The 15543-nt window shown below is 28.3% G+C and overlaps 1 protein-coding gene across 1 annotated transcript in view; it reads left to right on the forward strand.

Annotated features, from left to right (window-relative positions):
• Nucleotides 1-15543, forward strand: part of LOC142326682 (thrombospondin type-1 domain-containing protein 7A-like) — a 534047-nt gene that overhangs the window by 465282 nt on the left and 53222 nt on the right. Inside the window, exons 5-8 of the mRNA XM_075369298.1 lie at nucleotides 1319-1501; nucleotides 3022-3140; nucleotides 7358-7555; nucleotides 11731-11984. Of these exons, the coding sequence (XP_075225413.1) occupies nucleotides 1319-1501; nucleotides 3022-3140; nucleotides 7358-7555; nucleotides 11731-11984 (754 nt within the window). The remainder of the gene's footprint in view (nucleotides 1-1318; nucleotides 1502-3021; nucleotides 3141-7357; nucleotides 7556-11730; nucleotides 11985-15543) is intronic.

Here is a 15543-nt window from a genome sequence, read left to right on the forward strand (position 1 = left end):
GTTGCAATCTGTTCAAATAGTGATCAATAAGCAACCCCCTGTGACCCAATGAGATGAGTAAAATATGAATGACATGTAAATGAGGTGTGTAGTCTTGTACCTACTCTGGCTGACCATTCCTAAGTCGTGTGGTGCTTAGTTTAACCCCAATCACCAAAGAACACTGGTATCCACTGTCTAGTATTCAAATGCATATAAAAGAAAGTAGCTTTTACTAGGATTTGAACCTCAGAACCTTTGATCTTGAAAATCAGCTGTTAAACAACTGATTTGCAACACCATTACCAGCAAGATCAGCTATAACAAATTTTTTTTCCTTCAATGAATAAAAAAATGTAGATATTAGTTAAATCAATACTGAATTTTAATTTTGTTTAACTGTTATTCTAATCTTATTGTTTCATGAAGTGTTGAAAATCGGTTTTTGTTTATCCTGTATGAGAATTATATTTTTAACTTTTTATCTAGAAATATCCTTTTGTTATTATGTTCCTTAGAACTAGTTTTTTTTTTCATATTACTGTTCTGATCTACTTAATTTCCTATAGTTTTTTTTAATAATTCTACGATTTTTTTCTGTAAAATAAAAAGTAAAACAATAATATGTACACTAGTACACAGTGGTGCAGTTACAAGTTGGTGACAAAAATATAATGCACACTGTAACTTAGTGGGAGTACAAAATCTCACACAAAGCCAAAGGTGTGGCTATTTTATAGCTTCATTTTCCTATTACTAATATTCTAAAACTCATTTTCTGTCAGTTACCATTTTTATGGAATCAAGTATGCTTGCTATGTCAACGCATCTAAAACAGTATGTAACAACTTAATCAAGTTGTAATTTAAACCTATTAAAGTAGCACCCTCCATACTCATCAGATTTGGTGCCCTGCAATTTTCATTTTTTTTTTTTGTAATTAAAGAGGGATTAAAAAGGATATTCATTTCACCATAAATGATGAACTGAAGGGTGCAGTGAGGTCACGCAGGAAGAAAAGACTGCCAGCATTCTTCATTGATAGAATGAGAAAACTGATTCACCATTGGGATAAACTTATAGCTGTAAATAGTGACTGTATGAAAAAAAGGTGTAAGTTTTTGTAACAAATAAAATGTTCTTTTATGCCAAATTGTTTCATTTGACAATTTCTTTTCATTGCAAGTTATATGCAACTGTCCATTACATATTAACCACTCCTTGCATACATGCATGTACCTACCAATAATGCTCTTCATTCTTGTTTATCTTTGTGTAAACATTTTAGGTTATTTGACCAAAATGCTTTAAATTTTTCAAATTATAATTTTGATTGTAGATGAGTGGGGGCCATGTATTGCAGAAACAGGAAAGGGATGTGGATATGGAACACGACAGCGAAATATATATTGTTATGATTTAAAAAATAAACATTCATTAACAAAATATTCATTTCGGTGTGATGAACTCGAAAAACCATCATCATCGAAGTCTTGCTTCACAGCATGTAGACACCATAAAGGTATTAGTAAATAATAAAGGCATTAAGCTATTAGTATTACTTTACTAAGCTTTGTTACATTTATTAACACCTTAACAAGAATTATATTTTTTAACTGTTATCCAGCCAAGTGATTGATTTTAATTTGATTCTACTGAACTGCATATTTTTTAAGTAGATGAAAGCACATTGTAATTACGTTGCATAATCTCTTACCTCTTTGTTATTTTATTTGTATTTTTTTTATGCTGAAGTATTTATAAACTTTCTTTACTACAAATAAATTTTCTTTCTAAGTATGTTGATAAAAAATATAGTTTCAAAAAAAGCCAAAATAGAATTCTCTTTTTGTAATTAAAAAATTATTGCGCAGGATTTTTTATGTTAGTGAATACCAAAGCTATTTTACAACACCTCTACATACACTGTGAGTTTTATTTTTAAACCTGTTCTATCATAAACCTATTATGGTCAAGGAGAAGCAATGAAATTTTTCTATAATTAAAAAAAGTTTTTCAATAATTAACAAATAAATTATTTTATACTCAGACCTAACAATAGTAAAGAAACCATATATTTATTTTAATATCGCAGATTTCTTTGTGTATATAATACAAGAATAAATCATAAAAAAATAGCGTGTGAAATTGTTTTAAATTAAAAAGTATGAAAGAGAAATTATAAAAGTATAGGAATATTCATGCAATATCTATCAGCAAGAAAGTTGGTACAAATGATTTGAATTTTAACTGTGGTACAAATGAAAAAAAAAACAAAAAAATAAACAGATGCAAATGATGTCTTTACTACTTTGGCCGCCATCTTGAAAAATGTCAACCAAAAACCAGTTTTTTGAAGCATTTCAAGAGATTTAAAGAATATTGGAGTATAAAGGTGTTAAAGTATAATAATAAAAAAAATTGTAAATACAAAACAGTGTAGACTTCCGTTACTTCAAGAAAAATTAGAAAGTAGTTAATATTTACACAATGGAAGATTCCTGCTAAGAAGAACATATCTAGCTTCATTTAACCCTCCTTATCATGTCTAGCCTAGTAGCCATAATGATAGTGAACTTCCTCTTGAAACTACATGAAAAACAATAAAAATATACACTATTTGCAACATCTATATAATTTGCCCTTTAAAGCAAAGGAAAAAATACTGCCATATTTTAAAATCGGTTGTGGAGCTGATAGAATTCTTGAAATATAAAAACCTATTCTACTCAAATAGTTCAGTAAAACAACTAATATTAGATCTAAGAACTGTTATCACTGAATTTTAATGAATTTTGTATGTTGATAGGGCTTTGGGGTTATACCTTCAATTTGGAATCAAAACGTTTATGTTCAATAATTTTAAAAATAAGGCTTCTATTTTATTTAAGGAACTCATCTTATCTTAAAAGGTCTTGTAATGATTTTCTCTTTATTAATAAATGCAATTTGCCTTACACTTTTTGTAGTATGCAGTACCTATCAATATAATTACTACTGTGTTTAGTTATATGGGTAGTAATATCAATGTTTCATGAACAGAACACCTGGAATGGAGAGTGAGTGACTGGGGACCATGTCAACCAGTTAGTAATTCACAAGATACAGGTGTAATGGAAAGAAATGTTACATGTGTTTTAACAGAGCACGATGCTTTACAAGTAAGTATATGTCACATTACTTAATTTTTGTTATATTTATATATTACATTTCATTTGTTCAGGATTCATTATGGACCACAGTTTAAGTTGGAAATTGTAATTTTAACTGAAAAAATTATCTTTTGTTCCAGTTGAGATGTATTTTCATGCATATCCTTGATCTTATTCGTTGTTATCCATAACATCAAACGCTACAATCAGTCATTTTTAACAGAAAATCAGTGTGACAGAAGCTATGAGATTGATACTGAAAGTAATTACAAATAATTATTTGAAATATGGATAACAGAATTATTATTTGTATTGTTTTTAAATAATCTGTCTCATAATTCTGTGTGATTTATAATCCGACCTTACAAAAGATAATTTATGTGTGTGTCTATCTATGTGTGTATTCCCCTTAGCTGAAAACATGCTTACATGATGAGCAGAGTCATATGATTTTTTTTCTTAAATGTTTATAAACAATAAGTAAGAAGAAGCAACACCAACAACTAAGAGCAAAATGAAAGAACATGCTTACATTATTGAACATACTCTCTGTCAAAAAAAAAATCATAAGATTACTCTTAACAGCAGTAATAATAATTATTAAATAAATTAATAAATTTTACTAGGATAATTCCTTTCATTCAATATCGTAACAGATCTTAAAACACAACTATTTTTGTTAAAAATAAATCGATACTGAAAATACTGTCGATTGCCTATTTAGAATCCATTGATGTTTTGTCAGAAGGTTAGTTTCATATTACGATAATTTGTTTCGTAAATTGAATATAATACATAAATAATAAATTAATTAATTTAATTTATATTTAAGCTTCCAGCTCTCTAGTTAGTGAATTTGCATATGGATCAATCAATTTTGGACACCTAATAATAGCGTTCCAAGACCGCCCACCAGGGCAACCCATCCAGAGGGCCTAGCTGCAGAGGTGTGTTTGTAAGCATGCCCTGCAGCTAGTTAAGTTTACTAAGATGCATATGATGTGTGTAGTTATTATTAATAAATTTTATATCACGCTGTATTGTTTAATTTTTTGTCCTATCAGTATTTCTTAGTTTCTGTCATGACTATTGTTACAAGTTATTTGTACATATTAAATCAGCATTTTGCATTAACTTAGTCATTTGTCATTTTTTAAACAACAAAAGAATAAGAAAAAAAATAACAAAAGAATATTTTTTAGCCTTTTTTTTTGTAAATTTAGTTTACTGATGCATGAGTTTATATTAAATAAGTCATTTAAAATCTAAATTATCAAAATCACATTAGTGACTAAGTATACATTTATCCTCTTAAGCATGTACTGAGACATAAAATGTGCATGTCCATCCATGCATGCACACACACACACACACACACACACACACACACACACACACACACACACACACACACACACACACACACACGCACACACACACACACACACACACATACACACACACTTTGAGAGATAGGGAGAGAGATGTTAATAGTGATTATGCCTAAAAATTGTTAATTAAATTTAAATTAGGAATGATTTGTCATTAAAAATTTATCATTGCATAATAAGTTGGTGAAACAAATAGAATTACAGATTGTGGAATGAGTAAAGAAATTCTTAAAGAAGTATTATACAGTAGAAGTATTATACACCTGTTCTGTTTAACATCGAGTGGTCAGTGACTAACCAAGACTAAGTTTATAAAACAAGGATATGGAAGTCATGAGTGTAAGTGAGAGTAATAAGCGCATTGTGCATCAGAATTGCAGTTTCCTTAAGAACCTTACAAATTACAGTATGGTGATGTCATACTCAGTTAAACATTTTTTGTGCCTTTTTACATTCTTCAAGATTAATGATTTAAAATAAAATTTTATTCTTCCTTAATTTCTTGTTAAACATTTTCTCTAATTTTTTATACTAATAGCCTGTTTATTTTAATTTGTAATCTTGTTTTTTTATATTTCATCTTTTAATTATAATGGTAGAATTTATTATAGACATAGACATTAGCCCCCTACTGGTTATTCCTTCCTTTAATTCTTTTTAGATCCAGTAAGTCAGTGGATAAACAAAAATCTAAAAAAAATGATGTTTTATATTTTATAATGTTTATGGTTTTGGAATTGATTCCAAAGTAGATTTTGCTTACAGACTTGTCATATTCTCTTGCTAGGGAAATTCTTTTTACATGGTTGAATTCTCTCTAATCCTCATGAGAATAAGTATTATGTAGCTTGCTCTAGTGAGCTAGGGGCTTGGTTTTATGTAGGAACTCTCTTTTTATTCCCCCTTGTTAATCTTTATTCTCACTGCTGCGTGCTTCCCCACCTTAATCCCAGTTTAATAAAATATTATTTTGAATTCTAAGCAGATCTTTCTATATGTATGTATATATATGTTTATACTACTTAATTCGTTGCGTAAACCTAAATTTCATTTTTTCTTAATTCATACTTTAAGAAATTATTATTATTATTAAAATTTTATTTTGTAGTTATAATGACACATATTGATATCATTTGCTGAAATAAAATATACAAACTGTTATTTTTAAATAATTCATAGACTTTTACTAAACAAAATTTGTATCTGTACAAGGTTATGTAAATATAATCATTCTGTTTATTAGGTTTCAATACTTAGAGTGAATTGATATCTCCATTCACTGTTTTTATTTTAATAAAATATACAAATATGCAATAGGTCCTTGATCTAATTGGCATTATGTTCTGAGAAAACATGTAAATTGATAAGCTTTCCTTTCACCAATAAAAAGAATAAATATATATACAGAGCATCTTAAGAAGAAATTGAAAATAGAAATTGACTTGCAGGACATATTCTACAAGTGAAGTTTATATTTCATTTTTGATTTTTGTGAAAAATTTGCTCTGGTCTGCTGTGAGGGTAAAATGAAGCCAAGCTGAAGTTCTTGGAACATAAATTAAGTGGTTTCATGTGATTTTTGACCTGAAAAATTGAATAAAACAGTTTGCAGAATGTATCTCTCATAATTTTTGAGAAATGTATTGTAAATCACAAAAAAATTGCTATCTCAAATTATAATTTTTTAAGTTTGATGTACAATAACTTCTATTAAATTGACACCAAACAAGTAGAATTGGCAACAAAATTTTTAAAGAATCTAATTCTGAAAAAATATGTAAGTAAGTTCAACTGAAAATGAAGAAGAGTTTAAAAAATGTTATTTTTTATTAAAACAAAAGAGACCGAACATGGGAGAAAAATACTCTTACAATTTTAAAACAAAACCTATTAACATATCAAAATAGAAAGCCTAGCAGCTAATTTATATGAAAAGGTTTTCAAATCCATGAATTTATAATCAGCTTTAAAATGCGCTATACTTCTTCTATTATTGTGTATTATCAACATATTGCACTTAAAAACTTGTAATTGCCATTGATCTTGACAGTTATCAAGGACAATAATGTCATGGTTGACAATGACAACTATCAATTTTTACATTTAACATTGGTAACACCACCATTAAGATCAGTTATAAAACATTATATCAGGTAACACCTTACCTGATATAATGTTTTGAATCTATGGATTTGATACATTTTCATGAAAGTAATGCGACTTCAAAAAACATTCTTATTTGAGGAAATCCTCATATAAAGCAATGCATTATAATTCTTTTACACAGTGGTGAAGATACCATTATAATGTAGTAAACTCTAAATGTTTCTAGAAATATAAGATCCATAAAAAATATTTCATAGTAAAGTTATCAAGCTATATTTGGTCATAAATCAAGATTATTGAGGTTCATTCTGTTGTATCTGGTTAAATAATTTAAAAAAAAGTTGATATCTATCCATTAAGGATAAATCTTTAAGTAATATGTGTTTTTGAGGGAGAAAGAAACTTATTCTATCACTGTAGATTGTCTCTTCACTCTCTAGGTCACTCTAGTAACCTTCATGAGTGCCAAAATGAATTATTATTACAGTGCAGTAATAAAAGAATACTTAGGGACTGCTAATTTGATAATTTAGTTGCTCAGACCTAAAAATAAACAGTCACAATGAGCTTTTTTTTTCACTTCTGTGTAAATTGTGTAATTTGGTTTCTGTGTAAATTATGTAATTTGGTTTAATCTGGTTTCTTTCAATGCAGCCTTCTCATTTAACTAATTTTTTTATAATAAATTTTTTTAGTGTTTTTTATTAACCTCTGCTCAATATGTCTTAGGTTCCGCAAGTTGTCGATGAAGAAAATTGTTTTCTGATAAGTCCTGAGCCAGATCGTGAAAAAGAATGTATGTTGCCATTACGTCAAGATTGTGTTCTGACTGAGTGGTCAGAATGGACAGCTTGTTGTGATTCAACTCAACATAGAACACGTAGCGTTCTTGTTGCACCACATTACGGTGGTCAGCCATGTCCTGCAGTATGTAATTAATTTGGTTTTATAATCTAATTATTTATTTTTCTTAATAAAGTTACATAAGTGATTTATAAAATGCAAGTTTTATGGATGATCTTAGGTAAAAAATGCTGTAAACTATATAAAAGTCAGGAAAATGAACTTAATTAATGCAATACCATAAATCAACAGGAATTTTAACTTGCAAGTGTTATAATGTAATATATAACAAATGTATTATGTATATATATTGTACATAATGTACATATGTTTGTGTACTCTTACATATACATACATATGTACATGTAATGAAAACATATTTTCATTTTATGAATTATTATTACTATTTTTAAAGTGGCATTGACTGCTACGGGGGTGGTCATTATCTTTTACAAATGTCAACAGCATGCAGTGCTGTATTCTGCTGTTTGATTTCTATGATTCACTGGATCTAGTTTATTAAATAACCATGACATGTTATCCTCATTTCACAACTTGAATTTCCAAGATGTTATATTCCAGGATTTGTGGAACCAAGTACTTGTAAGGGATGCAATTTACTTACTACCTTACCTGGTTGCTAGAATATATTACTAATTATACCTACAAAACTTTCCAAATTTGCTCTTATATTTTAATAATTTATCGTCTAGAAGTATAGTTTGTTTTTAAATATTAAAACTGAATGTTTTGTCCTTTTTTTTTTCTTTCCCTGTTTAGCCTCAGTAACTAGCGTTTAGATAATTCTTCAGAGGATGAATGAGGATGATATGTATGAGTGTAAATGAAGTGTAGTCTTGTACATTCTCAGTTCGACCATTCCTGAGATGTGTGGTTAATTGAAAACCCAACCACCAAAGAACACCGGTATCCACGTTCTAGTATTCAAATCCATGTAAAAATAACTGGCTTTACTAGGACTTGAACGCTGTAACTCTCGACTTCCAAATCAGCTGATTTGGGAAGACGCGTTAACCACTAGACCAACCCGGTGGGTGAATGTTTTGTACTTAGGCTGCAACAATCCAACTGTCTAAAGAATGGTTAGTCTGGTACTGGATATTGCCAGTAAACTTTAATTAGGCTTATAGCTTGTCAGAAAATAAAATCTTGAGATAAAACCATTAAAAGCAAATTTTTTGAAAGGCAAAAATGTTTTGTTATTTCAATTATATGAACTGTTTTAACTAAAATATTTGATAAATTTCAATTGTTTTACTTATTTATTTAATACTGTGACACATTGTGCATCATTTTTTTTATTATCTGTCTTTTGTGTCACCAACATTCTCTTGATCCCATTAGAGTTGAATAATCAGAATTATGTTATATTAGAATAAAAAAAATTGCAAATACTTACATAGAGAATTTCCTAGCTTATGGGCAGCATCTCATTTAATGGTTAAAAGTTTACACAAATTAAAAATTAAAAACATTAGTGGAACAAAATTTATGATCAATTTCATTATCTATTAAGATAATTACTTGCATGCAAAATAACAGAGAACTTTTCCTTATCAGATTATGTAAAACTACAAGGATGTAGATACAAAATACCTATATCTTTAGGTTTATATCTCTGTTACTGTGGCGTAGACAAAGAATTTATGTGAGTCTAAAAATAGGAATTTTGAAATGCAGAACATTTTTTATCAGAATTAATTTTTTTCACAATCTGTACTAAATACATTTTTTTTCTAAAGTGAAATTTTAAATATATGTTTAATTAATAATAAAACTAAAATAGAGGTAATCCATGTTTCTAAATTACATGTAGGTAACCATTAGAAAAGTTTTATTACTAAAAATTGTTAACTAAATTCAGTGAAACCTATCTGTCATTACCTTATAAAGGCCAGCCATCAATAAAGGGGTATGTTTTTTGGTTTTTCAGATGAAATTGTAATGTATGATTAAAATTATTACTTTCATTCATTTTGATAATGTCTGGCCTAATTTTTAAGAAATATAACATAAAATTTTATTAAACATTGTGTGTTAATGGAAATCCATAACTATTCAATTCCACTGATGAAATTCTTTTCATGCAGGGTATAAAATGAAACATTTAAATAATTTTTATTTATGCTTGAATATCAAGAAGTTAAATAAATAAATATTTTATCCTGATGGGTACTTAGTAAAATATTTAATTGATTACATCTACATGGTGTGCTGTTTCATGGTTAAAAAAAGACAATGGAAGCATAGTGAGATCCTTTCTCATAAGCCAAAATACTGTGTTGAGTTATATGAAAGCAGTTCTTCTTTTAGTTTGATAGTTGATTATTGGGTTAAGTTACAGATTCATAAATATAAATAGATGTAAATCAAAAGCTTTAACATATTAAATATTTTTCTACATGAATTAAATTAATAAAATTTAATTTAATTAAATCGACACCAAAAAAAAAAATGATCTAAAAACTGGTTCTGCCTTTTTGACATAGCCTCAAGCGATGATATTTTATTTCAGTTTGCAATATACATAGACATAATAAATTTATAATTATGATGGCAACCTTAAAATTTTATTTAGTTGCTTCAAAGTGAAATATGGTTTGACTTCATTAAAAACAAAATCAATTTGATCATCTCAAGAGAATTTATCATCTCATAAAACATACAGAAATTCCACATTATGGGCAACAGAAATATTATTGTTATGATAAATTGGACTACTATTCAGACAATTAGCACATTAAGACTGTTTTATTCATGTCTAAAGTTAGATAATAACAATCCAACCAGTGAATAATTTTTGAACTGCTAACATGAATTTTTCTAGTTCTTATAAATAATTAGCTTTAAATATAGGCACATTTGTGTCATCTGACACAAATAATATAATAATGTAATAATAAATGGAATAATAATGTAATAATGAATTTTCTGACCAGTTAGAATTAAATAGAAGATTTTATTTTATGAAGAGAATAATGATTTTCAACTCTGTTGGAGAGTTTTTGAATATTACTAATTAGATAAATCCAATTTTCAGATAATATGTACTTAATACTCAAATATTTATCAATTAATGCCCTCAAAATTATTATAGTGACTTAATTATTTATTATCTTTTAATAGATGCTTCAGTTCTATTTTATAAAATTATTTTTTGTTATATTAGTATGAATCTTAACCACTTGTCTTTTATTAATTAATTTATAGATCATAATGAGGGTCTAATCGAGGATTTTTCCATTTCCCTTGATCCTTTTATACAAATAATATAGCAATTCTTTTTATTTCCTTGTGCAAAGTAAAGGAAGTATTGTGATCACGAAAAATTTCGGTTTCCAGATTTCAACAGAAATATCCATTTTAACCATCCCTGAATCCATTTTGACTAGTTTTGGCGTGACATCTGTATGTATGTATCTCGCATAACTCAAAAATGATTAGCCGTAGGATGTTGAAATTTTGGATTTAGGACTGTTGTAACATCTAATTGTGTACCTCCCCTTTTGATTGCAATCAAAACCAAAAGTGTCCAAAAAAGCCCAAAATTGAAAAAAAATTGGATTTTGGACTTTTTCTTAACTGCAGTAATAAGCCCTTGTTGAGGGCTTTTCAACAATGTATCATAAGTGGTACTTATTTTCATTGGTTCCAGGGTTACAGACAAATAAAACTGTAATTAATGAAATTTAGAATCTTGGGGAAGGCACATCGGTTTGAATCAGATTTCTTCCTCCTTTTTTTAGCTTCTTTTTTTTTAATTTAAATGTATTGATTTATTAATAATTATTAACCTCTCGATCTAAAAAAAAATTTATGAAGAATAATATTCAATAATAACAAAAAAAATAAAACATGAAAAAATACCAAAAGTTTTTAATGAAATAAAATTTTATGTACTTCTCATTTAAAAAAAAAATGTGTAAATGTAATTTAATAGGCATAAAAGGAAGTCATGTGTTGTCCAAATCAGATTTTATGTTATTTGTGGAACAGCACACCTATTGTTTCTTTTCATTTATGTAATGTATGAATTATTTTAGGATCTAAATAATATATATTTACCTATTATATTTTACAAATATGATTTTCCTCTAGCATTTCAAGAATTTCTAATTTGAAAAAATATATCATGGCAATCAAAGATTAAAACATTTCTGAATGCGTATCAATATTTTATTAGTTTTCATCAGTTAATATTTGAAAGATTCTTATAATTTTAAATATTTATTTTGCAGTTAAGTGAGTGGCAGCACTGTGAGGGAAGCAATGATGAAAGTTGTTCTAAACAGCCTGGTCGTGGTGGTCCCAGTGGCTATCGATTAAGAGTTGATAAATGGGGCAACTGCCAACCGACGGGAAATGTTCCTGGTATATGGGATGGTGATAGCCGTGGCAGAGCTGATACGTTTTATAAACACTGGCCACAAGTTGGTCATCAATCTAGAACCATCGCTTGCCTAAATTCAACTGGTGCTCAAGTTCTCACTGAGTATGTTATATTGTTTTTGATTAAATTAATGAAATTTAATAAAACTTGACTTATTTGCAATCACTGTTTAATCAATGAAAGTTATAGTTATTCAGACATATTATGAAAAAAATAAATACCTTTAAGCAAAGTTAGTTTATAACATTGGTTGATCTCTGAAATGAACAGTTTTTCTTAAGGCATTTTATTTTAAATTTCTTTGATAAACAAAATTTCAAAATTCATGGAAATTCTAAACTTCTTTTTATTATTATGACCTCAGATAAACTGCTCACCTATAATCAATTAATTAGAGATTTTTTCTATTAGAAAAATGTAATTGAAGATGCACCTGAAGATTAAAATTTCTGCTTATTTTAGAAATGGAATACTTCAAGAAATATTTAACAAAAGATTTAACTATCTTGAACAAAGATTTTATTGAAAAATTGTCTAATTTACTGTTTAATTTAAGTTGCATCATTTGAATATTTATACCTTTACAATATATTTAGTGTTGTTAGAAATTTCAGTAGTAAAGTTAGTTCCCGCTTCATCCTGAGCAAAGTCTCTGATCAGCACCCCCGCCACCAAAACTCCATATATGCGTGCACAAGAAACACATCTCTACCCTCAGCACAAGATGATTGGAAGGAGTGTTGAGTAGTAAATGAAGCATATTTAATTATTTTGTGCATAATTTTACCTTTGATATTCATGCATGCTAATCTGATACATATTTAATATTTCATAAATCTATTTGCATAAATTATAGTCAAGAAATATAAGGTTCATTTTAATAAACATTTTAGTCATTTCATCTGATTTTTGAGGGCAGTTATGGATTTTCTGATTTTTATAAAATTTTGTAGTAAGGTTTCTTGCTAATTGATAGAGGGAAGAATGTGTGATAATTTTCCATTTTGAAACTGCAACCAGTACAGCTGTTGGAAGAGTACCAACTAAGCTCTTATTTACTCAGCCATCACTTGGTGGATGCTCTTTGTTTTCCTTCTGAAATTAAAGGATTGCCAACTGAATATTTGAAATTGGAGCATACCCTGGTAATGTGATGTCACTTGCACAAGTGTTTGAATGGTGAAAACACTTTGATCAAGGTTTAGAAAATATAGAAGACCACCACAAGATCAGATGAAATGTGAAAATTAATGAAATTTTCTGCAACATTAACTTAATGAAATGCCAATTGAAATTTGGATGATAGAATGGTGTATATTGTTAATGGTGTATAATGTAATTTTTAAAGGTATATAATGGTTTAATGGTTATATTGTTAATGGTGTATATTGTTCTATGACAAATTTTCTATGACCAATTAAACATGAACAAAATCTGCATCAAACTGGTCTTCAAAAACTTAAGTAAGGAGCAAAACGACATCTAATTTGCACAAAAAGACTAATTTGCACTTATATCATAGAGTGGTTGACAGTGGAGCCAGAGATGACATAGATTTATTTAAAAGCACAATCCAGAAACAGAGAAATCATTACTTTGGAAAACTCTCACATTATTGAAAATGAAAAAAGTAAGAATGGACATAAAACTGAACATAATAATTTTTTTTTCTTTTGCATGATAATGGATGAATGTGTTCCAAAGGACCATACAGTTAACCAGCTTTATTACTTTGAGGTTGTGTCCAGATTGAGAGAATTAGTGAAAAGAAGAAACCTGATTTGTGGAAGAACAGTGATTGGATTCTTCATCATAACAGTGCTGCAGCCGACAATACACTGTCTGTAAAGCAGTGCCTGATTGATAAGAAGATCCTTCCGTTCTTACCGGAATTGCCTCTATAAGACTTTTATATTTTTTCCAAGTTGAAATCCTCATTAAAAACCACCCATTTTCAAACAGTGAATAAGGTACAGAAAAAATGACAATGCTACAGAGACAATACCTGACGGTTTGCAACATTGCTTCTAACAATGGAAAATTTTTATGCGACGGTGCACAGGTAGAAAAAGGTAGTATATTGAGGAGAATAACAAGTAAGTTATAGATTTGTAATAATAAATATTGTTTTTTCACCTTGTCTTGTGATTTATTAGCCACACCTTATATAGTGACAGTACCTCCTCAACCATCCCTGGATACAATGCTTATGATATTGCTAATATAATAGCACATAGCATTATTTTTGACATTAGTTAAACCTTCCCCAATGGATTTCAGTTGAAAATTCCAATTAGACTTGATGAATGAAGAATGAATTTTATGTAGACTTTCCATGTAAACTTGAATTTGTTAAATTCAATACAAAATGAGTGAGGTCTATGCTGTTCACAGAGCTACTCATTCTAATTATTATTATATTAATTTTAATTATTTTTTACATTATTATAATGATTCATTGTTTTGAACTTGATTTACTTTTTTGTTAGTTTATAAATTTTTCCTTTTACTTCCATGAAAATAGGGGAAAATACCAGATTCAACAAAATTTGATTGCAGCTATTAATTAACTGATCTTTAATTTATATCAGTTTACTAAAAATTTACTTCACAAGCTTTTTTCCCTGAAAAAGTCTTCATGATATAATCATAGTCTTCAAGCTAATTCATTTTCTATTGTCATGACATTGAGATTTATGCGCGTTATTACCCATTGTGTTTTGGAGGTATGTTTTTATCAACTTCATTTTGCTAAAACTCTTTATGAGAAATGATGGAAACAAAAAAAACAGGGTATTTTTTCCTTTTCCTTAGTTTTCTTCCAGTGTTTAGCCCCAGGTGGTTTCTTTGACATTTTCAAACAAAATAATACCGTACCACAGTTTCCAACTAATAAAAAGTATCAACACATTAATTGCTAAGATATGCTACTATAGCTGTAGATCACCATAGTACTAGACTTATGAGCATTCTTTATCGCTTAGCACCAGATATTTATCAACAGCCATTCCACAAATTCATTTAGTGCTCTGCTCACTGGTACCTGGGGCTATGCCCTTTCAGCCCTCTTAGAACTCTGATTTGGAAGATTTATTATAATTTTATAATAAAACTATTATAAAATTATTTATTGATTATCATTTTTTGAAATTAATTTACATTGTAATGTAAGAAGTTTTAAAACTTACTATGACATTTTTAAATAATAACGCACATTTTATTAGACTTATAACTGATTGTGTTAAAATATATTTTAAATAAGTATTTTGTATGATTTACATCTGTTGTATTTTAAGATCAGGAGATTATATGTTTAGTGATGTAATTACTATTCTAGTTGCTTAGTTTTTATATTGAAACCTTCATAGTAATTGACTACTTTACAATTCATCTAAATGAATTGTCCTTATAATTAGTGTGTTGCATGTCTCTTATTTAGTTAATGTTAACTTTTTGCATATTCATAATTTCCATAATTATTTATTTAATAAATACAGTCTCAAGGCTAAAGTATCGAAAAATAACAGTTTATAATTTAATAATTTTTTTTTTTAATAAGCACTGCAACTCACCTAGTTTCCACGTAGCTTAGTCAAGTACAATGTATGCATCATTTGTAGCTCGGCAAGCATCTAAATAATAATTTAAATCTTGCCAGGTG

Source organism: Lycorma delicatula, chromosome 6 (genome assembly GCF_047948215.1).
Source record: "Lycorma delicatula isolate Av1 chromosome 6, ASM4794821v1, whole genome shotgun sequence".
NCBI classification, from domain to species: Eukaryota; Metazoa; Arthropoda; class Insecta; order Hemiptera; family Fulgoridae; genus Lycorma; species Lycorma delicatula.